This window comes from Platichthys flesus, chromosome 20 (assembly GCF_949316205.1).
Source record: "Platichthys flesus chromosome 20, fPlaFle2.1, whole genome shotgun sequence".
NCBI classification, from domain to species: Eukaryota; Metazoa; Chordata; class Actinopteri; order Pleuronectiformes; family Pleuronectidae; genus Platichthys; species Platichthys flesus.
In genome coordinates this window covers 19,733,673-19,761,553 of record NC_084964.1, presented here as the reverse complement: position 1 = coordinate 19,761,553, position 27,881 = coordinate 19,733,673, and the positions used below count along the sequence as shown (strand labels likewise).

Genomic DNA, 27,881 nt, shown 5'->3' with positions numbered 1-27,881 from the left:
CTCAGCTTGTTCAGCCTCAGCGAGATGTTTAATATCAATCAAAGGAGAAAATTAAACATGATTATGTTATATTATCATTTAAAAACCAAAACGAGACTTGAAACCAAAGAAAAGTCAGTTTCTCCATCAATTGTTGGATCAAATCATGTTTATTAATGTGTTCAGGAAATCCCCACAGAAACAGTTTACAGGGGAACTTAACAGATTTACAATCATTCTTGACAGAAGTGCCAGCTTAACCCCTACGGATCTGCATTGAGGACGCCCGCCGGACCTCGACCAGCTCACTGCACACCCACTCCCCCACACAGGTCGACCACAGAGTTCGGGTCGGGGCTTTCAGTCGTGAAGAATGTAGGAGCCTGCGAACACCCAGACGGTCACACTGGGTTTTCCTTCTTCGTGTCTGGACCATTCACAGGAAGAGAAGCCTTCATATTTGGTGCCAATCCTTCATCCCAACCCCAAGCGCTAGACAGCTGGATGCTTTTCAGGTTTCAGAGAGTAACTGCCAACCGTTGGTGAGGAAAAACCTCCGTACGCAGTTCAGGCCCTCGAGGACACACTACTTCCATATACAGGATTTGTCATACTGCTCAATGCATTTGGTTCAGCAGTCATAGTACAAATAGAAATGCTAAAACTAGTTACAGAAAAAAAAAACATGTAACATCTCTGAAAGGAATAACATGTGAAGCTTGAATGTATCGGGACACTGTCTCAACCGGCTGACGTTTGTGAAATGCCCAACACCTGGTTTTCCACCTGCAGTAAGTAGGAACACTGTCAGAATGATTAATTACTCTGGAGGTCGCCTTGAAAAATCCAATTTTATCCAGTGAATCCAAATCCAGCTACCAAAAGAATCGGAAAAGACTAGAATTGCATATACTTGCAGGTTTCTAATTTATGACGTCGACTTTATTAAGATTGTTGGCTTGCCTTGTGCTTCACGGGCTCATTTAGTGGGGGGGGAGGTTGGGGCAGGGGGAGAGAAAGGTAGTGTTCATTGGAGAACCATTGCTAAGAATAATCTGTTATATTCCAATATAATAATAATAAAACAAACAGCATGATTTTCAAGTGACACAAGAATGATCAAGGATGGGCCTTTGTTGTTGTTGTTTTCTTGTTTTTGTGATTGCGTCGACCTGATACAGGTTAAGATGCAATTTACTGAATCTCTAACTGGTGGGTTGAAAATCAATAGAGGTTGAAATGAACATGTAGCATTCGGTCTAACGCGGGCGAACAATTCTAGTCAACAGAGATACTACAGGGCGGGGGGAGCGAGACACAGGGGAGGAGAGCTTTCACCCTTGCTCTTTCTTTGCCGTATGAAAACCATGCTTCCTCTGGAGAGTAAGGGTGGGGGGGGAAGGGGGCCGTGCAAGACTGAGAGTGGGGGGGGAGGTTGGTGGATGGAGAGAGAGTGAGAGTGAGATGGAGAGAGAGAGAGAGAGAGAGAGAGAGAGAGGGAGTGGCTTGAAAACCAGACTGCTGATTTCACAGGAGGGGTGTAAAAGGCACGCCAGGGTTACTCCCAATCCCAGCCAACGCACACAAGAGACGCCTTCACACCCACACACTCTCGCTGAACACACAAGGTACACACACGTACACACACACACTCACACGGCCACACACAAGCAGCACAGGCTAGAGCCCCACTGACGAGGGGAGAGAGAAGGAGGGGGGGGGGGGCAAGGGAATGATGGAAGTTCTTGACAGAAGGAGCAGGGGTTGAAGGGTGGAGGTTCGATGGGAGCGGAGGGGCCTGGGTCCGGTGCTGCCGCTGTGTTGAAACAGAAAAAATAAACAACAAACAAAACAAAAAAAATAAATCTAAACTGGTGGAATGGATCATTTCTGGTTCTTCAGCTGGTTGGAGAGCCAGTCCAGGCCCTCGTACAGGCCGTCCCCGCTGGTGGCGCAGGTGGCCTGGATGTACCAGTTGCGCTGGCGGAGGGCGTGCAGGCCCAGCTTGTCTGTGATCTCTGCAGCGTTCATGGCGTTGGGGAGATCCTGGTGGAGAAGACGACAACGTTCATCAGGAGGCAGGTTTAATATGAAGCAGGATATTAAAGATGATTTTAAAAGTTCTTAAATCTCTAATGCACAGGGAGGCTGATTCATAGAGTCCTCGAGCTCGGTGTGAAGACCTCAGACCAGCTTCTGGAGACGCAGGTAGGAGACTCACCTGCTTATTGGCGAAAACGAGCAGCGCTGCGTCTCTGAGCTCGTCCTCGGCGAGCATTCTGGCCAGCTCCTCCCTCGCCTCGTTCACCCTCTCCCTGTCGTTGCTGTCCACCACGAAGATGAGCCCTGCACACACACACAGAGTGATGGTGATTTAGTAAGTGTCCTCTCAACGTGGCCTGAGGACACTACAAGCCCACCTACACCTGAGATCTACACCCATTGGACATTAGTAGCTGTCAATCCCTGTGTGGTATCCACCCACTAACACACTGGGCTTTATGGTCTGTTTGGCTCTAAATGGTCAGAATTTACTAAATGAACATCAGATGTATTGAAGACTTGAAACTAGCGACTGAAACAAACTCCGGAGGAAAATGTTTCCTGACGTTATAAAGTGAGAAGTGGAGTAATACACTTCTATAGTAACGACCAGTGGAGTCGCCCCCTACTGGTCATTACACACAATACAGGTTTCCAACAATTCCAAATTGTTTTCTACGTCCATTTTAAGAAAGGGCCTGTGGTTGAGAACAGCCAAATAATCCGCTGTAACACAGAAATGTCATTTAGAGAAGACTTGTTTTCTCGACCAGATCAAAAGCTGTGACTTTCCCTGATTAATAATTAATTATGTGCAAATGTTTGTGCTGCTTAATGAGTCTCTTTGACCCGATCAAAGCCTCGTGCTCTGATGAGAGCAGCTCCAGACGCTATCGCAAACAATGACCTCAAAACGTTGTCATAATTATTCCGAAAAACTGGATATTAAAAGCCAGCTATGAAAATTGTGCTGTCACTTTACCAAACGCTGCAGAACAATGACACAAAAATAAGATAAAAAAATGAGTTGCTTGTTAACTGTGGCCCAGTCGGGTTTGAAAAATCCCATCAAACTAAAAGCTGAAAAACTTTGATGGTATCATTATTTATGACTTTGTGCTGCCAAGACATTTTACGACTTGCCTTTATCAAAATGCAGCATTTTAGTGGAGAAGACACTTTGAAAAGGAGACTCAGCAGAACGTGCTCAGACTCAGAGAGAAACTGATTCTACTTAACTCTTCAAACAAACATTTTATCACCGGCAGAAAAATGGGGTTTACTCTGAAAACGAACCGAACCTTGGTTCAGTTTGATTCAGACCTCCTCTTTTGGAGGAACCCAATAAGCTCCGCCCTCCTGAGCAATCAGGACTCAGAAGCATTTGAATCTCATTTAAAATATATTTGAACGAATTTAGTGTTGTGTCTCTCGGGGACAAGAAAAAGATAAAGGTCTCTGGGTAGATTTGTCACCATGAAGACAAATGATCTGCGATGATTCTCTGGTACAAGAGTCAGTTTAGTGTTTTTAATGTGTACCAAGGTTTCATTATCATGTCGCTCACTTTTGTTTTGTTTGGTTTTCTGTAGGAGCTGACAACGTGGTCGCACGTAGAACTCAAGCCTGTAACAGGAGTAGCCTCATATGTACAAACACAGTCTGTTAACTTACAGACTCGTCAAATGATCACTAAACCAAAGGAGCCAATACTCAGTGGAAGAAAGAGGATGAATATGACAAATAAGTCAAACCAACTCTCGCACTTTACATCAGAGCAAGTTACGGTAAGTTCAATATGGAAATGAAGAGATTTTCCTTTGTGGATTATTTTTATTTGAAGGCTATTGAGAGGCCTGAAATGATCAAAGTGACATGTAAGAACCCCTGGGTTTGGTCTGAAGTAAGACATCCTGTCCCTGGACTGGGTTTGATAAATGATGCTGAATGCAACCGTCACATCCAAAAAGGATTCACACGTTTAATTTTGCACCTGGATGCTCCGTGTGTGGATGGTGATGTTTGTTTGTTTGAAGAAGACGGTGAGAAGATCCACCAGGTGTTAAACTGCTGAATTATCTCAAATCATAATGGACTTTTGTATTTAACGGATCGTTGTAAAACTTAATCAAAATACTGGTTGAACTGACAATTTAGCTGCAGCTGACATATCTCATCCTACAGAGCTTTCACACAAATTAATTCCATTCAGGGGGGAACAACACAATACTCCCTTTGAGAATTGAACAATGGTGTATGAGTCATTGGTTCTCTAACGCTAAGATCATCTTTTATGCATCAGCGAGGCCACCTATTGGCAGTAATGGTCACTGACACCACTGCCAGCAAACATAACGTCCCCTCACCTTGAGTGTTCTGGAAGTAGTGGCGCCACAATGGCCTGATTTTGTCCTGACCGCCCACGTCCCACACTGTGAAGCTGATGTTCTTGTATTCTACAGTTTCCACGTTAAAACCTAGAAAGAGGAAAGGAAAACAGATGAGTCACAGACAAAATATTTTGAAACTTTAATTAATTCCAGGTTAATTAAAAGCTTTGGGTCAGTGCAAGTGTCCCAGAGCTTAAAATTAGCTCAACAGAGCAGGGCTGGGAAACAAAGCAGAAAACAAACCACCAACTATTCAGATAATGGAATACTTTCAATCAAAAGGCAGCCAGGCCTACAATGACGAGGAAAACCTGTTCAAAACAAACAGAGAAAGCATCTGCAGAGGGAGTTGAATTATGACGTAGATGTTCATACCAATGGTGGGAATGGTGGTGACTATCTCTCCAAGCTTCAGTTTATATAGGATGGTTGTTTTGCCAGCAGCATCGAGGCCGACCATGAGAATCCTCATCTCCTTTTTGCCAAACAGGCCCTTGAACAGGCTCGCCATTAAATTCCCCATGGTGACGAAGCTGCCGGAGGAGGAGAGAGGAGGAAGAAGAGTTAGGGGTGTAGAGCTTCTCAGTTTCACAAAGAGGAAAGGAGCAGATAGAGAGTGCACGATCAAGATAACAATTAAAGTACCACCTGTCACTGAGGTGAGTACCCTGGTAGTAAATATTTCATTTCATGATCAGCACCCAACGCAGCACAGTGAAGCCATTTTCAGACATGACCTGCGAGTGAAGTCTGGAGAACTGGCTTTACTGCAGCAAGAGAAAATCCATACCGTCACGGCCCTCTGTTAAAGCAGTTAAGGCGTAACACCGGAGCACAGCCGAGATGTTTACTTAAGCTAATGGTTAAACATTGGGGGTTAAGGTTTGTGACTTTACATTATCACTCAACCTCCAACACTAGTTATTGTCCTGGTCTCTGCATTAACTCTGACGCTTTGTCACGACAATGATGCTAAACATAAGAAGTGTGGAGATGCACGGATTAGTCAGTCAACAAGGAAGTGAAATACTTTTATGATTCGTTTGTTATTTAAAGTTTTTAGACATTTTTCACGGGTTCAAGATTCTCGAAATTATATTTTCCTGTTATGTCCGATTGTAAAGTGAACCAGAGCAGAAATGTTTGGTGAATTAATCTGAAAGTATCTTGATGGATTGAAAGACTATTTTACCACTTTTGTTAAGCAACAGTTTCTAGTTTTAAGTATAAGTCAGAAAAAAAGAATCATGAAGACGTAATCTTGGAATGAAGAAAATATCAAAAATACGATTCACTATTTTATGACACTTGAGCAAGAATGATGTCACAACTCAAATGTCAAACACTTAACGTTTCCAACCTCTCAAATGTGCTTTTCAATAGATGTGATTATTGAATTTAAATGGGACATTTTCCACAATTTTAAGACAAGATAATTCAAATGTTATTTTTATACATTGTTACACCCTATTCACCAATTATAATGTGTCTCATAGGGTGTAACAAGGTGCGGCATCGTCTGTCGTTAACACTCATGAGAAAGGAACCACTAACAAAAATATCACCCATTATAATAATAAATTTAGAAGGAAATTACCTCTAGATTAAACATAACTGAAAATGAACACTTAACACCAAAAAGCTCTGGGGAATTATCAGTGAATATTTTTGAAAAACTGCATTACTAAAAAAAATATTTTGAATGAAATGTATTCGAAAATGGTTGATTATTGGTTGTTAATGTAAAGACTGAGTTAATCTCATCTATAAATGAGAGTTGACTTAATATCTGTGGCCAAAGGCTTTTGGTTGGACCAACACGACCCATGGGAATGTTCCCACTGGGCAGCTTCCTCGTTCTCAACTGGTTTCACAGGAAAGCAAAATAATGAATTAAGAAATGTCCAGCAGACCGAACAGGTGATTAAAATGAGATTCAGCTGAACCGTGGATCGTATCTGGATGTTCTACTGTCGCTCGGACACAACTTGACATCTAGAACACGTCCACTGGGGGTTTGAGGAAGTGGTGGTTTTCTACATCGTACAAACGTGGCGACGGGTTTATTTAAGGTTGTAACGCTGCCTGAGGGTTGATGTCACGATAACAACCGACGGCGGCGGACCGGGACGCGTCGGTAACCGGATAACCGTCGCAGAAACCCGAGCACCAGCGAACAGAGGCCTGCTCCAGCTGGTGAACTGTCGGCAACACGGATAGTGTTACGGAGGGGGCGCCTGCTAGCATGCTAACAACACCCCGACCTTAGCAGGAGGCCGACGCTCCGGCGAAACCTCGACGTAACCACGATCTAAACCCCCAGAAATCTGCGTGTGAATTTAACTATTGTACGTGTGATCTTTCCCCGGAGTGAGCGGATGAAGTGACGTGCTGTCGGCCGGTCGGTGCGACGCGGAGCAGATTAACGTTAGCCACTGTAAGGGCGGATGCTCCGGCCAGTTAGCTAGCTGCTAGCCGCCAGCTAACAGGCGACGATCCGACCGGGCGCATCGGTTTAAATCACACACCGCGACGCGGTATCGAGACACGCACCAGCGGAGTGTGGCGTCAGGCGTCGCTCGGGCTCCAACTGCTTTCTCTCAGTGGCTTTTCGGTCTTGTCGGAACTGCGCTAGCGGCCATGCTAACGCCGCTAGCTAAGTGCCGCGTCACAGTAACGACAGCGCACCGTGACGTAGCACTGAAACGTGGATTAAAACGCGCAGTTCGGACAAAGTAGAGACTGATTCACGTTAACTTGCGTTTTAAACCAAAAGCATCGCGTCAATGCGCATATTTACCTTTAAAAACGCAGCTTCTCGATCGTTCCGTTATCTGTCGCTGTCGCTCCAAAATGGCGTCTTGCGCAACAAGGGAGACACCGGCGTACGGACACGTCCCACTATCACAGAGCGTCCAATCAGCGCTCACATGGTGTAACTAAGAGCCCGCCCCCGTGGCCCCGCCGACCAATCACAGCCTCCACAGCTCTGTGTGCTCTATGGTTCACAAAATGTCGAGGAAGTGAAGTTTGTTCAAGCTACGCACACACACACACACACACTAAAACACACTAACACACCCAAACACACTAACACACACACACATTCCCACAACTCACACACTCTCATCACAAAGCAGACACAGTCACACAAACACATACACACAGACACACAACAACACAAAAATACACAACAACACACAACAAATTCCAAAGCTCAGGAAGTCTAATTGAACCCTGCAGGTAAATACTCATTAGTTAGTTGTGTCTAAATGTTCATGTCACACAAACTCCACACTTTAAACAGAAGAAGCTGAAAACGTGAAATGTGTCGACAATTTGTCTTAAATTCATTAAACAAAAACCACAACAAATTAAAGTATTATGAACATTTGTTATGATGAAAAAGCCTCAATGATTCTGATAAATAAAATAAAACTCACACAGAAAAGAGTCAAACACATTTTTTCTGACAGAACCAATTTAATTTCTCATTTATTGTATCATGACAATGCTTCAGTGTTTTAACTAACGTGTGAGAACTGGATTCTGTTTAGAGTTTAAATAACGGACACAGGAAGAACTTCTATATTAATACAGTGTTTTAAAAACTGTTTAAAGACGTGTTCACACGCATTTACTCTACATAATATTATATGTATATGAAATAATCCATTACTATTCATGATACACCTTTAATATTCATTCCAGTACTTCTGGTACTTTTATACACATTTGCACTATTTAACATTTCTACAATTTGAATTGTAATTTTCTCTCATACATAAAAATACATATTTATGTGTATATATATATATATATATATATAAACACACACATATATATTAATCTATTTGTATATATACATAACAGGGCATTGCTTTTAGAAGATCAATCCATTGATTCAGGGTTTGGGAACTACAATCAAGGACTTTAATCATCAATGAAACAAGCGATATATAGATATATATAAATAAATATTCTTTACATGTATTCTTTTTAGCTCTTCAGTTCATCATAAAAAGTGTTTCACTCGCCTGCAAATGTGTGACACTAATCCATAAAGTCTGTTGTTGTAAATGTTAATGATCAGGTGAAAACATGTTGGTCCAGATGTTCTGCAGCTGTTCAAACTTTCTCCCTCGTGGATTGAAGAGGTAAAAAGAAAAGTGTTTTTCTGTAAGAGGGTTTTGTTCTCACAACCTGGCAACCCAGTATTATAAAGTCATTAATGAACCATTAAGATATTGATTACCACTTATAAACCTTTCATAAATGATGCTTTATTCAGAAATGGTTCCCATAATACTCATGTTTCTCTCCTACATCTTGTAGGGCACATTCCATGTGCGTCCACAAACAGAAATCTGCAATAACGTACAAAAATGCTACAACATGTAATTCTCTCGTCTCACGTTTGTCCTCCAGCAGCAGCATCGACCCCCCGGGATCGTCACCGTGGGCTTTTATCAACAAACAGCCACGAGACAAACTGTGAGTTCTCCTCCTGCAGCTCCAGTTTCCCGTCTCGGACCCTCCAGCTCCAGCGATGACATGTGTCGGGCGCAGAGACACAACGCAGCCACACACACGACCCCGTGACCTCCTCCTCGAACGACACCAGCTTCCTGTCCAGGGTCTCCAGAGTGAAGGGCTTCCCCGAGATCTCAGAGACACAAGACAGGAACTTCATTACACAAGTACCAACAGCAGAAAGGACCAATTCTATCATCCACAGTTTAAAGCTCTGGATGTGTTTCTACCTGGTCACTGATTCCCAGAGCGACGTGTCCGACTTTGACCTGCCGTCGCTCTCGGATCCTCAGACACTGGCCCTGGACGTTCTCGATCCAGATGTCAACACCTGCAGGAGTCACAGCCTTGAGAACACAGAGGCCAGAGGACCACACACTGCTCAGCGGCAGGAGGAGGACATCTCACCTTCAAAGCAGCAGGACGACGGCTGATTGGCCGAGGCCGACCACTCCAGGCGTCCGTCTGTGTGACTGTCGCAGGAGGAGAAGACTCCAGAGCTCAGGTCGTCAGAGGAATGGTCCGAGTCCTTCACAAACACAGAGTTCCATGGTTTAATGTTTTAATGTACATTCAGTGTGTACACATCAGTGTGTGTGAACTCACCTTCTCTGAGGCGTCTCTCTGCGACGTGTCCGAGCAGCTGAAACAGGAGGGGGGGTCGTCTCGAGGTTCAGGGGAGGGGGTCTGGAGCGTGGTGCCAAGAGCCACGTCTGGTGAGAGACAACAAGTTTAGATCAGTGAAAAAAATCCATTAAATATTATAAATCCTGTCGTTTATGGTTTCAAACATTTCACACAACAAAGAAAATGTGATTTGATTATCAAACATCGAGACTGAAGCTGCAACATGAACACGTTTGACTTTAAACTCATTTTGTTCTAGAAATAAATCAACAGATACCAGATATCAGATATTTAGTTTATAAGAAAGAATATTACACTGATAAATTGAGTATAAACAGGTTTAGTTAACAACATTCTTCTTTCTTTGTAGCCACGATCAATGACAGTGAAACAAAATCAAAACCTTTACTCAAAATAATCAAAAGGAAAAATAACTGTATCTAAACATTATCCTCAAAAACTTTCACTGAAACAAAAATAGTTTTGGACCAGATATTAGTGTGTCCCCTCTCCTGAGCTGTGTCCACCCCTCCTGTCCCTCACCGTCTCTGAGATGTTCCAGCTCGGGGTCGGATCCACACGGGCTGTCACTCGCCTGCTGACCTTTCTGCAGCAGAGGGAAGAGGCCTCTGAGAGCTCGGAGATAATCTGTGGACACTGAAGACTCCCACTCTTCATCCTCCTCTTCCTCACGTCCCTCCTCCTCCCAGTCGCCCTCGTAGTCCCTGTCCATCTTTGTCCACATCTCCTGGATGAGATCCTCCTCCCCCATGTAAATATCCACGTCCGAGTCAGAGCCCGAGTCCCAGTCCAGTTCGTCCCTCAGGGATTTGGGCGGCGAGTCCGACTCCCCGCTGAAAGAATCTGCCTCCACGTCAGAGTCTTCGCCAAAGTCCTCGTCCACCGCCGTGGTTCTCCAGGGGCTCACCCAGTGCATCATGGGAGCTGGCGCGGGGGCTGATGGTTTATTTGTGGGGATCAGAGGGGACAGAGGGGGGGTCCTCCTGCCACAGTGCAGAACCTCACAGGCAGCTTGGACCGAGCAGTGACTCAAACCTCCCACTGCAAAAAGAGAATCGATGACCAACAGAGAAATAATCTATAATCATTTGATGTTTCCAGCTTATTAAACAGGAAGATGTGAGGATCTTCATTTGTTGAGCAGCAAATTATATATTTAAATGAAAGAACCTGAGATCAGATTCTTTATTTCACACACTAGAGCAAAATTCATCTTTTAATATCTGAATAATCAGATCCTTCATTTAAAGTTTCAATTTAACAATGTATTAAAGAATTAAATAACTTAGTGATATATTGGACAAGAGATGAAAATTAACCTAAGTGTTAAGTTTTCTATTGATCACTGAGCACTGCCTTATCAAACCAATCGAAAACAAAATAATAGAAATAGCATTTAACTGTTGTCGATGCTCAAGTTTGTTTTTTCTACTTTATTTACAGTTTGTTTATATTTAGTCTCAGAAGTTCAGACACTTCAGACAACCTTATTACATTTATGTATTTGTAACTAAGTAAAGCTGTCAAATAAATGCTCTGTGGTTGAATATAAAGTACAAATACTCTTCCCTTGCAGTGGAATAGATGTGTGAAGTAGAATTAAATGCTTGGGTTAAGTAACAGTACCTCAGCCTTGTACTGAAGTACTTAAGTAAGTGTACTTTCTACCACAGAGGACGTTGTGCTGCTGTGACCTGCTCTCAGAGCCTTGGTGGTTTTCCTCCTCAGCTCCTTGGCGGAGGCCCGTCTGTCCGGGTCCTTCTGGAGTCCGGCTCTGAACACTTTGGCCGTGAAGTTGTTGCAGGTGGACGGGACCTCCCACAGAGGGGGGGGCTCGTTGACGATCTGAGCAGGAGAGGGAGAAACACCTCGGTATCGTTTTGTTCAACCTAAATCTAGATGTTAAATAAAGACCTTGGTGTCTTTACCTGCAGACACAGCGGGTGGGAGTAGTAACGTATCCATGGATGACACCCGTTGAGCATGTGCAGTAACATGCAGCAGCTGCTCCACACGTCGGCCTTCGCACAGAGTCCATCTCCTCGAGCGACCTCCGGGGCCATGTGCGTCTCTGTGCCCGGGAACGCAGCAGCTCCTTCATCAACACACACGGAATTTAACTTTCAAGACACTAACGCTGCTTTCAGAGCTGCTCTGAACTCCAGATGTTCCCCTGGAATTCATGGGAGAGGCCGTGTGTGAGAACGCAAACCTCTGAGTCAGTTGCTGAGGAGTTTCCAGCTTCCTCGAATAAAAACTGTGGATAATGTCCTAATTGGCCCCGAGGGAGATAATCTGGGATTCAAAGTGAGGGAGTGGTCTGAAGTCAAAGCTGTGCGGTAACAAAAAGAGACACAAACCTCGATCTAGCACCGACGTGCAGAGGAAATAATGTAGATTCTGTAGAGAATCAACAGTTTACATGAATCTTTAGTAGCTTTAGAAATACGTCCAAATGAACATGACGGATTTGGACCTTGACCGATATTATATGTATGTTTGTAAAGTGTCTAATTTTCTGGAACCTTCAGGAGATCATTTCTGAAAACAACACTTGTTCTTTGTATTAATAAATAATAATGAGGAAATGCTTTCCTGCTCCGTCACTAACTTGTTAAAGATAACACTACAGTAAACGGTGAGACTGAGCCACAGACGAGGATACGAATGAGACTTTTCATGATCAACAACATTAGGTTCTTATTTCTTATTTCTCTCAATAAAACAAGTAGGATCAATATGTTGAATCTATAGCAGCGACTCCTTCCCCTGGTGTTCTGAGTCGATGAGCGTGAACGACCATGTGACTGTGTGTGAACTCTGTGAACTGCTGACTCACCCCTGAACGCTCTGGTGCTCCGGCCGCTGTCGTCCAGCGTCTCTGAGAGACCGAAGTCACAGAGGAATGTGTCTCTGCAGTCTGCAGACAGCAGCACATTGTCAACTGGAATAAAATCAACACAGAGGATTTGGAGAGACAGCTTGTTTTCATGTGGTGCTCATCATGAAGCAGATGAGTGAGGAATCAGGCAGCTCCCTGCTCTCGAGGTGGCACAAGGCTGAGGCTAAATAAAGGCCTGTTGTTCTCCACCTCTTCATGGAGACGTGATGTGATGAGACCCGGTCGGCTGAGTGAAGCTGCTCAGCACGACGCAGGGGCCTGACTCGAGACCTCGTCCTGCTCCATCCTCTCAGTGGGATTATACTCTGGGTTTAGGGGAGAGGTGTCCGTTCAGGATTAGGAACCATCATCAGGAATGTTAGCTGACAGGAGAGCAGCAGCTAGAGGCTTCACCAGGATTCATCCTCCATGTCTCCTTATACAAGCTGCTGATAATATCACTTCATCACATCAAACTCCACTGGAGAACTTTTATAAAATATAGGCCATGTGGAGATTAATTACAAGTAATAAAAACTGGAAAAAACAAGAAACACGATGAAGAGTTTCTCAAACGTTTCTCATGCGCTCGTAGATATTCAAACTTCTACAAATGACTCGTGACTCTTTGTTGGTATCAACCCCAAAATGGAATCAGTTCTTTCTTGGCCCGAGTTCAATCCGTCCACCAAGTTTAGTTTAAATCGGTCAAATAGTTTTTGCGTAATCCTGCTGACAAACAAACAAGCAAACAAACAAACAGGTACGAAAACCGACCTTTGACATCCAAGTGAAGGACCCTCCTGTGGTGCAGGTGCTCCAGCGCCCCCAGTGACTGGTGGAGGTAGTGCAGGGCCAGGTCCTCGGGCAGGGAGTCCATCTCCTTCAGGAGCTGAGCCAAACAAGCTGAGGAGGTTTGTAAAAGTCGTCTGTGAGCGTGGCGTCCTGGTTGTGAATGAGATGTGGTTTGAGTAGTTTGGATGAGTACCTGGCTTCAGGTCCATGAACAGCACCACGTTCAGCCCCTCCCTCACAGCACCGAAGAGCTCCACGACCCGGGGAGAGTTCAGAGCGCTCCACGTGCTCACCTCCTCACGGCTGAGGTGACTCAGTGGAATCTGACCATGGACACCAGGAGGTTAACTCAATCAGTGAATCTGCTTCCAAAGCTCTGGGTGTGACTCAGTGACTCACTCCCTCTCCCTGCACTCACCCTCTTGGCAGCACATTCGAATCCCGTCCGTTTGTCCCGAACACAGAACACGTCACCGTACGAGCCGTTCTGGATGTGGTGCAGGACGGAGTACTCCTCTCCCTCCCGGTACTGACACCGAGCACTGGGCTGCAGCCGCTGCAGGAAACAAGACCCAACAGAACTGAGATGAGAGAAACAGGCTGAAGAAAACAGACGAGAGATAGAGATCATGAAATGACTCTTTGGAAATATTCCAGTCACTGACGTCTGTGCAGATGTTGGGAGAGAAATACAAACTGAGTCAGAAACAACTTGATGCTGCAACTAGTAAAAATTTAGTTAATGTTTAATCTGCAGATTCTATTATTTCATTGATTGTTTTATCTGTGGAATGAAAAAGTTTCCCAAAGACCTAAAAAGTCTTCAAATGCCTTTTTCTGACCAACGTCCAAAATCCAAAGATAAGCACTTAACCTAATCATGGATTAAATAAACAGAGAAAAGAATTTAAATCACAGAGCCCGTCGGCCATCGACCAATCAGCCGCTGGGGGACAGACGTGTCTCTCTTCATTCGTAAATTTAGAATTAATTAGCTCTAAATCATCCAGATGTGAATATCTTACAGGATGGAAGACGAGTCCTTCGTTGACGGGTGCGTTTGGTTTCCAGTCATTTAACGTCTGTTCTATCAAATCCTTGAAGAAAGGGGAAACAAACTGCTTCGGCATCTGCGTCACTCTCCCTCTCATTTCCTCCAGAACATCATCGAGGTCACTGAGGTCATCGCAGCCGAAGGAACGGCGACACGTGTTCACGGAGTCTGGAAGTCCCAGCATGCTTTGCACACACTCCGTAGAGTCAGAATCCCACTCAGCGGGACAAGAGTTAAAACCAGACACTTGCATCAGGTCAAAGGTCAAACTGGACACCTCGGCCTGGACTGCGGAGCTCTGAGGAGCCGGTGTGTCATCGTCTGCCCAGCAGGACGAGTCCGAGTCACTGTCATGAGTGCGAATAGATTCCAAGTCCTGAGCGGACCCATCAGAGTCGGACGCTCCTCGGCCGTCAGAGCTCGATGAGTCGTCGGTTTCTCTCGATCCGTATCGATCCTCCGATGGAGACACGTCCTCTGATCCTCCCACACAGTCACACACATCTGTGCAGCTGCAGATTTCACATCCACCAGAGAGCCGGCCTCCGACGCTGCAGGAGCACGAGTCAGTGAACTCAGGAGGAGGCGGGATGACCTCAGCCGACGAGGTCGCGTCTCCGTCTGCTGATTTCAGCCAATCGATCTCCTGCACCCACAGACCACGGATCACAGGACGCTGTCCTCCGTCCTCCCGACTCTGTCCTGCTCCCGTCTTCCTGCGCTGTCTCCTCTGCAGGTGGTGGAGCGGGAGTTTGGAGGCCTCGTCCAGGTCCTCGTCCTCTGTGTCACTGAGGAAGGACGGTCCTCTGAAGTCAGACCTGCAAATGAGAAGATGGAAAGCATGAATATAAAAAGATATATATATATATATGTAGTAAAAACCTACAGGCACATACACACCTGAGCTTTTTGAGCTGCTGAGATCTGGAGTAGGGACGCTGAGTCGTGGTGGGACTGAACTCCTGGAAGTCTTCTCCTGAGACAGAGGGAAGAACGTAGAGTTTTAAGAATGAATGATGAAGAAGAGATATTATATAATCAGATAATTAATTCAAACCAAACTGGAAGAAACATCAGTTTGATAAGAACGACCTCAAATGACAGAAACCATTTAAAAAAACAATAATTATAATGTTTTAGTTTGGTCCCTGTCCCATCTGCTAACATGGAGGAGACAGGGTTTATGACCTATACTGCAGCCAGCCACCAGGGGGTGTTCAAGGTTTTTTCTGGCACTGTCATTCAGTCCCTGTTTCCGTCTGGTCACTGATCTACATGGGGTCTTACTCTCAGCCTGTGCGACTATGGAGACACATGGATCCTCTGCAGCCACTTCCTGTCCCGCGGTGACCACGTGCTTGGCGGTGCCGTGTTGCATCACCCGGTTGAGGTGCGGCGCGATGACCTGGACCAGCGAGTCCTTCTGCTCCTCGCCAACATGGCCGCCGTCGTCCTCTTTGCCCAGAAACGAGAGCTCAGACCCTCCGGCCACGATGATGAACGGCGTGTTGGAGTTAAACACCCGGGGAATCGCCATCGCTGTGTGAACTGGAGGAGGAAGAACAAACACACACAGGGAAAGTCGTATAAAAACATCACAACACACAAACTGCTCAGTGGGAATCTAAAACATCTGGGATAAGGGCGCCACCATCTTGTGCCGGTATCCAGGTCCCACCCACATGTGGGCTAAACCAATCTCAAGTCGGTGTCACCTGTCAATCAGGATGTTTTATGCCATTGAATAACTAATTTAACAACGGAAACCATATTTGTTGTGTCCTTTTTACTTTGGACCATTTCCCGTCTGCTAACCTGGAGGAGGCCAGATTCCTGACCTATACTGCAGCCGGCCACCAGGGGGCGATCAAGCTGTTTAGATTGTACGTATTGGAGCTGTCAGGTCGTCCATCTTTATACAACCCTAAAAAACACACACCCACGATTTCAATTCATCTGCAGTCGGCAGCAGATTTGTGAGGGTCAGGCATTTTGATGGTATTTGCCGCGGCCGGGGCGTGAATGAACAGACACCAGCAGCGAGCCGGTGGAGGGAGGGGGGGTATAAATAGCCACATGCTTTCCACTGGCTCCAGCTGTCAGAGTCTCTCTCAGCCGCTCACCATGTTGACGGCAGACACATGGATCACAACACACAAAGACGGGACTCGAACTCACGTCCTCCGGCAGCTGGACGAGGTCGAAGAGGAACTTTCATTTCACTGTGAATCTGGAAAATCAACTGCCATCTCCAGAACTAGTATTTTGATTTGGATCTTGATTCAAATTGTAAAGAAAGTGGAGCTCAGGTGAATCCAGGAGAAAGATCTACGTCACCTGCTTCAAGTCTCTAACGATCCTCCCATGATGCACCTCGGCCTCCTGAGAACTTTACCCAGAATCCACCTGCCTCCCAGCTGAGGCCTGTGGACACCTCCAGTCAAACACAGACTGACGCCGGGGGTTCTAACCTCCAGCTGAACCCACAGAGGACGTTACCTCTCAGGGACAATCAGGGGGGTTCCTCCTGTCTCAGGTTAGGTCCAGTGATCCTGGTGGAAGAGGAAGAGGAGGATGAGGAGCAGGATGAAGGTGTGTGTCCCTCCGTCTCTTCGTGTCTGTTTGTCTTGTGTCCTGTGTTCGAAGTGTCCAACTGAACCTACCGGCTTTCTGCCCCCGCAGCCTCAGCTGATTGGTCAACCATGTGTGTGAGTTATGAACTTCTACACCTCTGTCACCACCTCCTCCTCCCCCCCTCCTCCTCCTCCTTCTCCTCCTCCACCTCCTCCTCCTCCTCCCACACACAGATACCAGCGACAGAACAACCTAGATGCCCTCTGTGACCCCGAGCTCCTTTAGGAGCCTGAACATTTCATTTACTTTAAAGACTTCCACTGCAGTGAAATATAAATACACTTTATAATACATTTATTTATGATATGTATACGCACACTACTACAAGCTGCAGTAGTAGTTGAGGCTGAATGTAGTTTAATAATTCATACTCATAATTGTGTTACTGTTGTAGTTTGATAAACTATTCATATGAAGTTAGGTCTAATCCACTGGTTCCCAGTCTGGGCCCAGTTCTCTCCCAACGGCCAACATGTAGATAAGAGTCGTCGTGAAATGATCGAAGAAGAAACAGCCAATCACAGACGTCAATATTCAGAGTGTAATAAGATTTGACTGTTTTATAATTTGGATGATTGACATGTAAGCGTCAGTGTCGTGTCCAACACATCTGCTGTCCCACAGGGAGACGACTGGAATCTATACAGTCCTGTGGGAATTAACAAAATACCAGAGGAGGGAGTGTGTGAGTCAGTGTGTGTCTGTGTGTGTCTGTGAGTGTGTGGGTCTCTCTCCCTGGCAACATGTGAATGGGATCAGCGACGGACCAATGGAGCTTCAGAGGAAGTTTCATGTCAAAGGGTTTTTGTCACCGGGGTCGACTCTGCTAAACTTAGACGTGAGAAGCGTCAGTGACTCTTCACTTGGAACCAGATCGATGAAAACACCATGAGATGTTTGAGAGCTTCAATAAAAAACTTGTATTCTTCTAATTCTCGTTTTCAGTTTATTGGAACAATGACAAACGTTAGATAAAGATCGAGATCATACTCGCTTATCAGTGACCTGTAGCTAGTTAGCTTAGCATAAAGACTGGAAACAGGAGATGGTGTTCATAAATTATCTTAATTGTTGAGCTTTGGACATGTTGCTGGGCAGATTTAATTTTTCTAACGCAAAGCACAAAATGTTCTTGTTTTGTCACGAGGTGGAAAATAGAATTTTCTACAGGAGCAAGAAAGTTGCTAAATTCAGTTAAAGTAGGTAGTAAAGAAAGTATCAAAATAAAAGTACTCACTATGCAGTAAAGGCTCCGATAGTGTTCTATTATAAGCAACTATTACTGAAGTTTATGAAAACAGTACTTTAGAGTCATATCTGGTCAAGTGGTTATATTCAGAGGTTTTACTATATACCTTTAATCTGAAAAGTGACATAAAGATACAACATTAGAGAAGAAGTGTTGTTTAGTGGACGTGAACAGTTCTAGAGTAGATGTAAAGAGAAGTTTTCCGTCGATGTGTATTTCTGGGGACAAAGCTCCTCTGCTGTTTCCAGATCAGTGACGTCCTGCTGATCTTCAACAATGAGGCCGAACGCCGAGGACGAGCCTCTGACCTCATTTCACTGAAGCCCCATGAGTCCTCCATTGTTTTCCACTGAGGCAGAAGAGCCGCACGTCTGAGTCCAGCCACCAGAGGGCAGAGGAGGAACCCCCCCCCCCTTATCGGCTGAGGAGTGGACAGCAAAGTGGGACAGTTGCCTATGGTGTTTACTCCGGTTGTCATAACATTCTGATGACGAGGCGGGGGGGGAGGGGGAGGGGGGGTAAGAAGAGACGGGAGGGAGAAGGTCACAGGAAGTGAGTGGGCGACAGATTCGACTTCAAACACGACCTCAGTCAATTTAATTATCACCTCCAGCAAACTGATATTTTCAACAACTTTATTTCAGTCCCTTTGACCCCCCCCCCCCCCCAAATTAAAGTTATTTAAAAGGCATCAAAACACAACAATCAGCCGGGACACGTTTCTAAAAGCAGCAGTGACACTGAGCATCAAGCGTTTTGAGAATATACTTTTTAGGAAGTTACATTTTGATGGATCCTCATCACTTCACGACATGCTGAGCGATGAGTGACCGGAGCAGACTTAGTGTTCGTGAACTTCCACAGTTTCTCTGAAGCTACAAAACAAAAACACAGACTCTACGATGAACAACTGTCGCATCGAGGACAAAGAATCTTTTTAAACTTTATCCAATTTTCCTTTAACAGATTGAAACTAATCCAGGAACCTGATTCCACCCTGAGCAGCGTCTGAAGGTTTTTCCCTTCAGGTGCGTCCGCTGCCAACAACCATCACACTCTTCTTCTCTGGCAGCCGGATGCACACACAACATCTTCATGATCAACACAAACCCATCAAAGTTTGGGTGGAAAACAGGTTTTTGAATTGGATAGTTTCATCTCTGCCAGGACACGATGCCCTTGTGTGTTGTTCAGAAGCTGGAAACCAACAGCAGCGTCTCTGAGTCTTTGTTTTTCGTTCTGTGCCGATGGAGCAAACCCTGGATTTGTTTTTCCCCGGGACACTGAGATGTACTTGGCTCTTATCTCTCAGCTGTGTTTACAGAAATCAACACTCAACAGAAACACAAAATAACACGGTGGTTGTTTTCCTGACGATGGTCTGAACCTCCCTCTGACACCGAGCAGCTCTGACGGAGACGTGAGAGAAGGTCAAGCTCTTTGTTCCGTCTGTTGATCTTTTCCTATGATGTTTAACTATTTATAAAGTCTTCATGACTGCTGGGTCTTTAAATGAGGATATAAGGATTAAATAAAATCAACACACATCAAATTCACAGACGTAAGACAAACTTAAATGACCTCTAAATGTAGATTATACACAACGTCCTCGTCGTGAACCAATAAACACAGAAAAGCTGCTTCCTGAACGAGTGGCGACTCGTCTTCTCAAGTCTGACTCAGCATTTTTTTCCAGAATAAGGCCGAAGTACATTCACGTCTGTTTTTACAGAAGAATAAAAACCTGGACAAAGAGTCCAAAGAGAAACTAAGACAGAGGAGACGCAGCAGCTGATGCTCTGCCGGTTCCTTATGATTAATCATCCCATGAAAAGATGAATCTGGTTCCTGTGTCTCTGAACTGGTTCATTATTCAGCTGCTGAGGCTCCGACTTTCCAACCAGCCGACATGACTCAGCAGAAAAACTGTATTTATTTGACAAAGCTTTCATTTAATTTCTAGACAATTTCATATAAATGCTAAATATAACAAAGCTGCAGGGGGAACTTCTGATTTTTGTATTTTCAGTCTGATGATACATACATTTAAATTTCGCAGACTCTGTTAAAATTCCAAACATCTATTTAATCTCCACATATTTGATCCGCAAAAATAAATCTAACCAGTGGCAGAATTAAGAATCTTTACTCTCTGGGTGATTCCTGTGGCCACAGACGTCTGGACCATCTGAGAAATACAGGACGCGTGAATCAAAGCTTTATCTACTTTTTTATTAACCTTCGAACACGTTTGTAGATTTTCATATTGTTTTCAAGGTCAGTAGGAGTCGGGGTATCGTCTATATGACATGGATCTATGTGTAGATTTTTTTAATTGGTCTCATGTTCATTAACTAACTCTTCTCTCTGTAATTTCTGATTTGTGGTTGAAATGATTTGTGAATTAAAAGGCTTTCTTACATCTTTACTAAGAATGTAACTGTCCTGATTCTTTTCATGGGGATTAAAACCAATAAGAAAGATGCAGAGACAAAGTCGTGCAGTGACTCATTCATATACATATATCATCTAAGGTTGACTTCTGAGGACTGAGCCAAACTTCATTCAGATTCAAAACATGACAAAACCCAGCAAACTGTTAAAAGAACTACTGAAAATTCTGTGAAGTCTTTAACGACCATGAGCATCGGCGACGCCCACAAAACCAAAAATACCTTCACGTGAGGAAAACAACAGAAGCTGAAGATGTGATGGATCCGTGGGATTAAAGTCCGTGAGGGACAAAGTCTCTCTGTCTGTTCCCAGACAACAGGTCCCAGGTCAGCTGGGGCTTCTTCATGGTGCAGCCTCCAGCTGCCACGTCACAGGAGAATCCCTCAGGGCAGCAGTGCTTCGAGTCGGAGCAGCAGGTCGCCTGAGGAAGATAAAACATCTGAGTGAGAAGCAGCAGAGCTTCTAACAGGTGAGTTAACTGAAATGTCCCTGAGCAGCTGTATGTATATAACTGACATCTGTCAGTGGGAACACAAACGTCAGTTGCTCTACATTTAGAAGCTGAACCCGTGTGGTGGGGACGTGGAGTGTGGACGGACCTTTGCTGAGGGACAACACGCCCACTCTGTGGACGACGTCTTGCAGCACGTATCTGTTCCGGGGCAGAGAAATTCCCCCGTGCTGTCACATGGTACGTCCTCTGCATCTCCAGCCCCGGACCGTACCACTTTGATCTGAGGGAGGGTTTGGATCAGCTCATCGAGGTTCTTCTTCTCGCAGGTTCCCGTCTGCATGTTGCAGGTGTAGCCCTGAGGACAGCAGTGCTCCTGGTCCGCACAGCAAACCGCCTGCAGAGGACAGCGGAGACCAATCAGTAACCTGATCATCACTTCATCAAATCATAAAGTGTGCGATGGACCGACCTTGACCAGAGGGCAGCAGCCCCACTCTCCGGTCGCCAGTTGGCAGCAGGTCGTTCCTGAAGCACAGCTGCTCTTGTCGTCACACTTGACGTCGGTCAGGGCGCCGGGCTCGGTCAGGGCGCTCAGTTTGGTGAACCAGGGGAGGGAGTGGGAGCCTCTGGAGCAGGAGGAGCGGTGAGCTTCACAGGTGTGACCGCTGGGGCAGCAGTGGTCTCCATCGCTGCAGCAGACGGCCTGAAGCACAGCAGAGAGAACTCATCACTCCGTTCCCTCAGAGTGAGGTGGTGAGGGAAGCGTGGTTTACCTTTGGCACAGGACAGCAGCCCCATCTGTGGGTCCTGTCCATGAAGCAGCAGGTGGTGGCTTTGGGGCAGCTGGTGCTGGAGTCACACATGTTCCTCCCCTGTGGAGCCGGAGCGGAAGCAGCCTGGTGGAGCTCCGTCCTCAGAGCCAGGACCTTCTGCAGCCAGGGCAGGCTCCGGCCTCCGGGCTTATCACACGACTTCACGGCCACGTTACACTTGTAGCCTCTGGGACAACAGTGCTCCTGGTCGCTGCAGCACACGGCCTGAGGAGAAACAAGAGCTCTTTAATATCCACTGGGATACGTGGAAATGACAGATTTTCTGTTCCACTGATGCAAGAAGATTCAGTGACAAGATTTCCAAGAAATAACGTAAAGATCAAACATCGGCAGACGCTGAGCCTGAAGCCAAAAACTAAAGCTGCCCCAATTATATTCAAAACCAACATGTTGCGTCTTAGACTGAAAATCTATTCATTATTTTCTAAATTAACTGATTTAATCATTTCAATTGTGTTTTCCTCAGTTAATTCATGTTTAGAACCTCAAGACAAATTCTCTCGACTTATCATTTCTCTCTGAAAGAAACTCATGTCTGATCAAACTGAGTTTTACAACAAGCCGGCGCCCAGCGAGGAGGAGGAGGAGGAGGAGGAGGAGGAGGAGGAGGACGAGGAGGAGGAGGAGGAGGACGAGGAGGACGAGGAGGACGAGGACGAGGACGAGGACGAGGACGAGGATCTGACCTGAGGCAGGGGGCAGCAGGCCCACTGTCCGGAGTCCTTCACACAGCAGGTGGTTCCTCCTGGACACATGGTCTCCTGGTCACACTTCTCGTGCTGGACCTCCGTCGTCACAGCGGAGACCTTCTCGGTCCAGGGGAGGGAGGTGGAGAAGCCTGACGGGTCGTCACAGGACTCGGCCTCCAGGTTGCACACGGTGCCGTGAGGGCAGCAGTGGACGTGGTCGTCGCAGCACACGGCCTGACGGGGGCAGAGTAGAACCACGTGTGAAGGTACGTTCACCTGCACCCTTCAGGGTTTTGAGCCCGTTCTCCCTCCACTGTCCTCTCACCTTGGACAGGGGACAGCAGGCCCAGTCTCCAGTCGCCGTCTTGCAGCAGGTGGACTTTCCAGGACACGATGTGGACTTGTCACACTTGCTGTCGTCCGTCTCGATGGGGAAGACGGGGACGTGGTCAAGCCAGGGCACCACGGCCGTGTTCGTCACGGGGTCATCACACGTGGAGGCTTCCAGGTTACATACGGTGCCGTGGGGGCAGCAGTGCATGTGGTCGTCACAGCACACGGCCTGCAAGGGGGGGGCAGTGAACACACACACACTGTAGTAAAGACTGTAGTAAATCAGGTTCTGTTGATTCATAAAGGGGAAAGTAATAATCATTTGCAGTTCCCCATTTATTTTAATGCACTTTTAAAAAAGAAATAGTAGCTGTGCAAAGTTGTGGTCACCCTCCACCCTCAGTCAGAAACCAGGCTTTACAGATAAGTTATATTGTGCTGCTCACACAACATGTCTGAGATCTACCTTCAGATTGTCAGTATGTTAGGGACAGTGGGGGGGGTGGACCGTATGTATGTGCTGGTACCTCAGGTAACGGGCAACAGGCCCATTGGCCCGTCGGTGTTTGACAGCAGGTGTTCCCGTCGGCACAGGCCACGGAGTCGTTACAGGGAACAGCAGCAACTGAGAAAGAAACACAACGATTTATAATCACCAGAAAAATAAATAATACGTTATTTAAATTCAAGTTAACAAACAGAAAGGATTCATGTTGAAATATGAGATATTGGGAGGATTTATTGAAATAATTCTCAGTTTCCTGATTTAAACTGTCAAATATGAATTCTCACCTCTGCTCTGCAGCGCCACCAGCTCCAGCTCCGTCACAGCAGCTGGGATCCTAGAGGCCACGGTGGCGTCTCCCCGGCTCGTCACACAGGTGCTGTGCTCCAGGTCGCACTGGGTTTCCTCAGGGCAGCAGTGGATGTGATCTGAGCAGCAGACGGCCTGGACCGAGAGCGGACAGAGGTTCCCCCAGCGTCAGGCAGACAGTAAAGACACTGAGTAAAGAGTTCCACTACTCTACTCTACTGGAACAGAGCAGAGTGTCTCTGACTCACATTGGGCATCGGGCAGCAGTCATACGAGCCGTTGTCCATCTCGCAGCACGTGGTCTGATCGGGACAGACGGCCACTTTGTCTGGACACACAACTGACAGGACCACACGTAACAACAGGGCTCACACATCAACACTTACACACAACAAGCTGTAACCCTGCAGTTCTTCTTAATGTGCAGAAACAATAAAACATCTGGAATATCCTGCTTACCGTCGTTAGGAGCCGCAGAGATCTTCTTCAGCAGCGGCACTTCGGAGTCACCGGATTTACAGACGTCATGTTCCAGGTCACATGTGGTGTTGCTGGGGCAGCAGTGCAGATGATCGCTGCAGCACACGGCCTGAACAAAGTCAAACACACAGTGAACACCTCCACCTGCAATGAGCTGGCTCCTCACTTCAGGTTCAATCAGATCTGCAGGAATTGAGTTCCATTAAAAAGGTGAAATTTGATAAATAAACTTTATTGATGCCACACACGGGAAATTCACTACAATGGCAAATGTATCTCATCTTAAAAATATATATGAGATACAGATGATCCTTTAGTGACAAACGCCTGCTGCCAAGGAGTAAAATAAATAAAAACACTAATTTATAAAGGTAACCCAGTCTCATGTTTTTCTCCCCGTCACCTTTGACCCCTGAAATCTAATCAGTTCATCTTGGAGTTTAAAGGTCCAGTGTGTCAGATTTAGGTGAAAGGGATCTATTGACATTTAAACCTAGTGATGTTTTCACTCGTGTTTCATCTAAATTGTACGAATCTTTGTTTTCTTTAACCTAAAATGGGCCTTTTAAATTTAAATACTCTATATCTACAGTGGATCCTCTCTATGGAGGCCGCCAGGTTCTTTACAGAAGCCCAGACTGGACAAACCTCTTGAGTTGACCTGATGAACTGAGTAGTAGCTTCAGCTCTCGTCCTTCATACCTGTTCGTAGGGGCAGCAGCCGTAGTCTCCACCGATCAGCAGGCAACAGGTGTAACTCTCAGGACAACTGCTCTTCCCCCCCGGACACGTCACTGAGCCCACGGTCAGAGAAACTGAAACGAGGTAGAAAGACACATATTCACATGTTGGTTATTGGTGCAGTGTCGTCAGCTGCAGGGAGGAAAACAGATGACAGTAATGTTTATTATTTTCGTACTATGAGACATCTGTTTCATATTACATTTTTTCAAGAAGACCTCTGGGCCTTTACTGTATTTACATGAGGGCTTTCACACCTGGGTTCTTCTCCCTGCGTATGGCCGGGAGTTTCTCCACCATGGGGACGGACTCCAGTGACGCAGAAACACACATGTCATGAGCGGTGTCACACTTTGTTCCCTCGGGACAACAGTGCAGCTTGTCCTCACAACACACAGCCTGCAGAGAGGAGGGGACACACAGACGGACAGTCAGGACTGATCCTGGGTCCAGGACACAGCTTCCTGCATGGACACGTCCAGATGCACAACTTGAAGGATGAGATTATTACAGGACTTTCACATTAAAACTTTAATGTGAGAAAACATCAGGTCATAACTGTAGCTATGTATTATTTAAAAGCAGCAGAGTGATGACTCTGTTGTAGAGCAGATTAATTAGTGTCGTGAAAAAGCACATTATACAGAATTTATTAGGTCAAATCCCTTTTAGTCGGCTTCAGCTTGTTCCCCCAAGTGTTTTATTAATTCCTGCTGGCCAGACACCTTCTTTTTAATTAAAATAATTTACGTTGTACACAGAAGAACAGTCTTAAATAATAATATGTTCAAAATGCAGTTCATCTATCAGAGTATTGTGAAGTACAGTCTCACCAGAAGCTGACCTGAGGATATGCTTCTTGGTGTGTGTGTGTGTGTGTGTGTTTGTGTGTGTGTGTTTCACCTTAACCATCGGACAACAGCCATAGCTGCCGTCAAAAAGCTTGCAGCAAGTGCTGTCATCTGAACACCTGGACACCTGGTCTGGACATATGATTGTCTTCACTCTGTCAAAGAGCTGGAGACATCACAGAAAGTGAGGACAGACGCACAAAGAACAAAAAGACACAACAATGACAGGATTACCAATGTACTAACAAATGTAAATGAAATCTGAATACCGGCAGGTTCTCACTGTTAACAGGAAATGCTGCACGTCTTCAACTCACCCGAGGGACGTCCAGAGACTGTTTGGCAGGAAGACGTCTCATCAACGGCAGAGACACGGTCTTATTCACACACCTCTGATGAGCCAGATCACACAGGGTCCTCTCATAGCAGCAGTGGAGGTGGTCGGAGCAACACTCAGCCTGCGGACACACATTCAAAGAGTTTCAGAGGATATTTCATACCACTAAACGAAGGAAATCCATCAGACACACTAACCCCAGCACAAACTCACATGAGGCAGCGGGCAGCAGCCGTATCCTCCCTCCGTGTTCATGCAGCAGGTGTTCTTGTCCTCACACATGCCTCCGTCGGGACACACCAGCGCCGTGCTCAGGCCGAGCAGAGCCACGAACCAGATTCCCATCGGGAGCTCCTGAAGAAGCAGAGGAGACGGCTGTGAGCAAAGACACACGATGAGAAACACGACCTGAACTGCAGCCGGGAGGTGTGATCGTGTCCTGGTGGTTTGTGTGTTTGTGTGTGGTTGTGAGGAACCATGACGGGTGTGGATAACACAGGTGAGTGTGTCAGCAGCTCTGCAGGCATTCCAACTGATAAACGGGATTTCCACACTAAACAAACCCTGAAATGTTCACATACCACAAACACACAACATGTATGTTCAGCTCTACTCGTCCTCCACAGCACAAATAAGGCTGAATAAGGTTATGCATTATAATGTTTGGATTATTATTTCCCGGCAATCTGCTTAGTCAGCAGAGTTTTATGAAATTTGATTTAGGTGAACTAGTAAATCTTCTGTCGTGAACGCTCCCAGATAATGTTCTGTATAAACTGTCATCATGGTCTTTATGTTTTATATGTAAAATAAATTATCTAAAGTAATCTAAGTAAATGTAATAGATGAAAAGTTTAAATATTTGCCTGTGAAATGTTGTGGAGAAGAAGTACTTCTATGTCGTTCTATGTAAATACTACAGTGAAGTATATTTGCCACAGTCTCTACATTAAATACAGGTGTATTGTATATATATATATATATATGAATGTATTTAGTGAATGTTGTGAATCTACTTTACCATTTTAATGAGTTGTTAGCAGAGGGCAGTTTACTTCATGCTCCTTTAACACCTGGAAAACAACAACAACAACAACAGACTTTAGCCCCTGAAGGAAAACACAGAGAAACACATTTAAATCACACTCACACTTTTTCAACAAATCGAAAACACACGTTTGTATATCTATAGTTAATGAGCGGAAGTGGAAACCTGCCACAGCACGAACCCCTGTGGAGCCGAGCCACAGCAAAACAAGCTAGGTTAGCACAGAGCCGGCTAGGTGGCTAACAGGGAAGCTAACCGCTTGAATGACTTTCTGCGGGTTGTTGGTTCTCTGCGGATGAAACTGGAGCTTTGTTCTCACCCGCTTGTTTCTGAGGAGTTTAAAACAAAGTGTCGCTCGTGACTCGCTTTTTAAATCCGGAGAGAAACAGAAGAAAGAAGAAGAAGAAGAAGAAGAGACAATGTCCAACAATCACATGACACTCTGCCACGTGACCACAGAGTGTGACGCGTATCCTTAAAGCGACAGAACCTGATCTGACAGAAAAACTGTTTATTATTACTGTTTATAGATATTTACATTTATATAAAACTGTCTGTGACGACAACACAACATTTAACTGATGTTGATAATAAAACTGAAGTGATTATTTAACTTATATAAAGTACAAATGTAGTTCAGA

General features: G+C 45.6%; 3 protein-coding genes across 3 annotated transcripts; all 3 read right to left on the bottom strand.

Annotated features, from left to right (window-relative positions):
- Window positions 1-130: 130 nt before the first annotated feature.
- On the bottom strand, window positions 131-7,322 carry arf2b (ADP-ribosylation factor 2b). The gene is made up of 5 exons (XM_062413898.1): window positions 7,213-7,322; window positions 4,788-4,945; window positions 4,389-4,499; window positions 2,201-2,325; window positions 131-2,025 (listed from the first exon to the last, which is right to left on the bottom strand). Exons 2-5 carry the CDS (start codon window positions 4,933-4,935, stop codon window positions 1,864-1,866), a joined length of 546 nt encoding a protein of 181 aa, XP_062269882.1. The 5' UTR covers window positions 4,936-4,945; window positions 7,213-7,322; the 3' UTR covers window positions 131-1,863.
- A 328-nt stretch (window positions 7,323-7,650) lies between these two features.
- Window positions 7,651-17,022, bottom strand: LOC133975878 (mitogen-activated protein kinase kinase kinase 14). Its single transcript, XM_062413897.1, has 15 exons — window positions 16,823-17,022; window positions 15,611-15,871; window positions 15,224-15,299; window positions 14,295-15,141; window positions 13,688-13,825; window positions 13,463-13,592; window positions 13,252-13,380; window positions 12,433-12,537; window positions 11,522-11,688; window positions 11,288-11,438; window positions 10,116-10,634; window positions 9,552-9,658; window positions 9,354-9,474; window positions 9,176-9,276; window positions 7,651-9,078 (listed from the first exon to the last, which is right to left on the bottom strand). Exons 2-15 carry the CDS (start codon window positions 15,858-15,860, stop codon window positions 8,866-8,868), a joined length of 3,054 nt encoding a protein of 1,017 aa, XP_062269881.1. The 5' UTR covers window positions 15,861-15,871; window positions 16,823-17,022; the 3' UTR covers window positions 7,651-8,865.
- A 3,395-nt stretch (window positions 17,023-20,417) lies between these two features.
- Window positions 20,418-27,686, bottom strand: grnb (granulin b). The gene is made up of 17 exons (XM_062414263.1): window positions 27,560-27,686; window positions 27,214-27,265; window positions 26,406-26,546; window positions 26,173-26,313; window positions 25,908-26,021; window positions 25,262-25,403; window positions 24,966-25,078; window positions 24,243-24,372; window positions 24,032-24,123; window positions 23,762-23,918; window positions 23,497-23,594; window positions 22,962-23,198; window positions 22,634-22,870; window positions 21,888-22,151; window positions 21,584-21,817; window positions 21,260-21,508; window positions 20,418-21,081 (listed from the first exon to the last, which is right to left on the bottom strand). Exons 2-17 carry the CDS (start codon window positions 27,214-27,216, stop codon window positions 20,932-20,934), a joined length of 2,502 nt encoding a protein of 833 aa, XP_062270247.1. The 5' UTR covers window positions 27,217-27,265; window positions 27,560-27,686; the 3' UTR covers window positions 20,418-20,931.
- Window positions 27,687-27,881: the final 195 nt, after the last annotated feature.

Coding starts and splice junctions, on each gene's coding strand:
- arf2b (XM_062413898.1), bottom strand. CDS start 4,935: ATGGGGAATTTAATGGCGAGCCTGTTCAAGGGCCTGTTTGGCAAAAAG. Junction 4,500..4,787: donor CACCACCATTCCCACCATTG/GTATGAACATCT, acceptor TCCTCTTTCTAG/GTTTTAACGTGGAAACTGTA. Junction 2,026..2,200: donor TCGTTTTCGCCAATAAGCAG/GTGAGTCTCCTA, acceptor CTTCTCCACCAG/GATCTCCCCAACGCCATGAA.
- LOC133975878 (XM_062413897.1), bottom strand. CDS start 15,860: ATGGCGATTCCCCGGGTGTTTAACTCCAACACGCCGTTCATCATCGTG. Junction 15,142..15,223: donor CAGCAGCTCAAAAAGCTCAG/GTGTGTATGTGC, acceptor TCTCATTTGCAG/GTCTGACTTCAGAGGACCGT. Junction 9,659..10,115: donor GCTGGAACATCTCAGAGACG/GTGAGGGACAGG, acceptor GTCTCTCACCAG/ACGTGGCTCTTGGCACCACG.
- grnb (XM_062414263.1), bottom strand. Junction 24,124..24,242: donor CTCTGCGGCTCCTAACGACG/GTAAGCAGGATA, acceptor TGGTCCTGTCAG/TTGTGTGTCCAGACAAAGTG. Junction 23,919..24,031: donor ACTGCTGCCCGATGCCCAAT/GTGAGTCAGAGA, acceptor CTCTCGGTCCAG/GCCGTCTGCTGCTCAGATCA.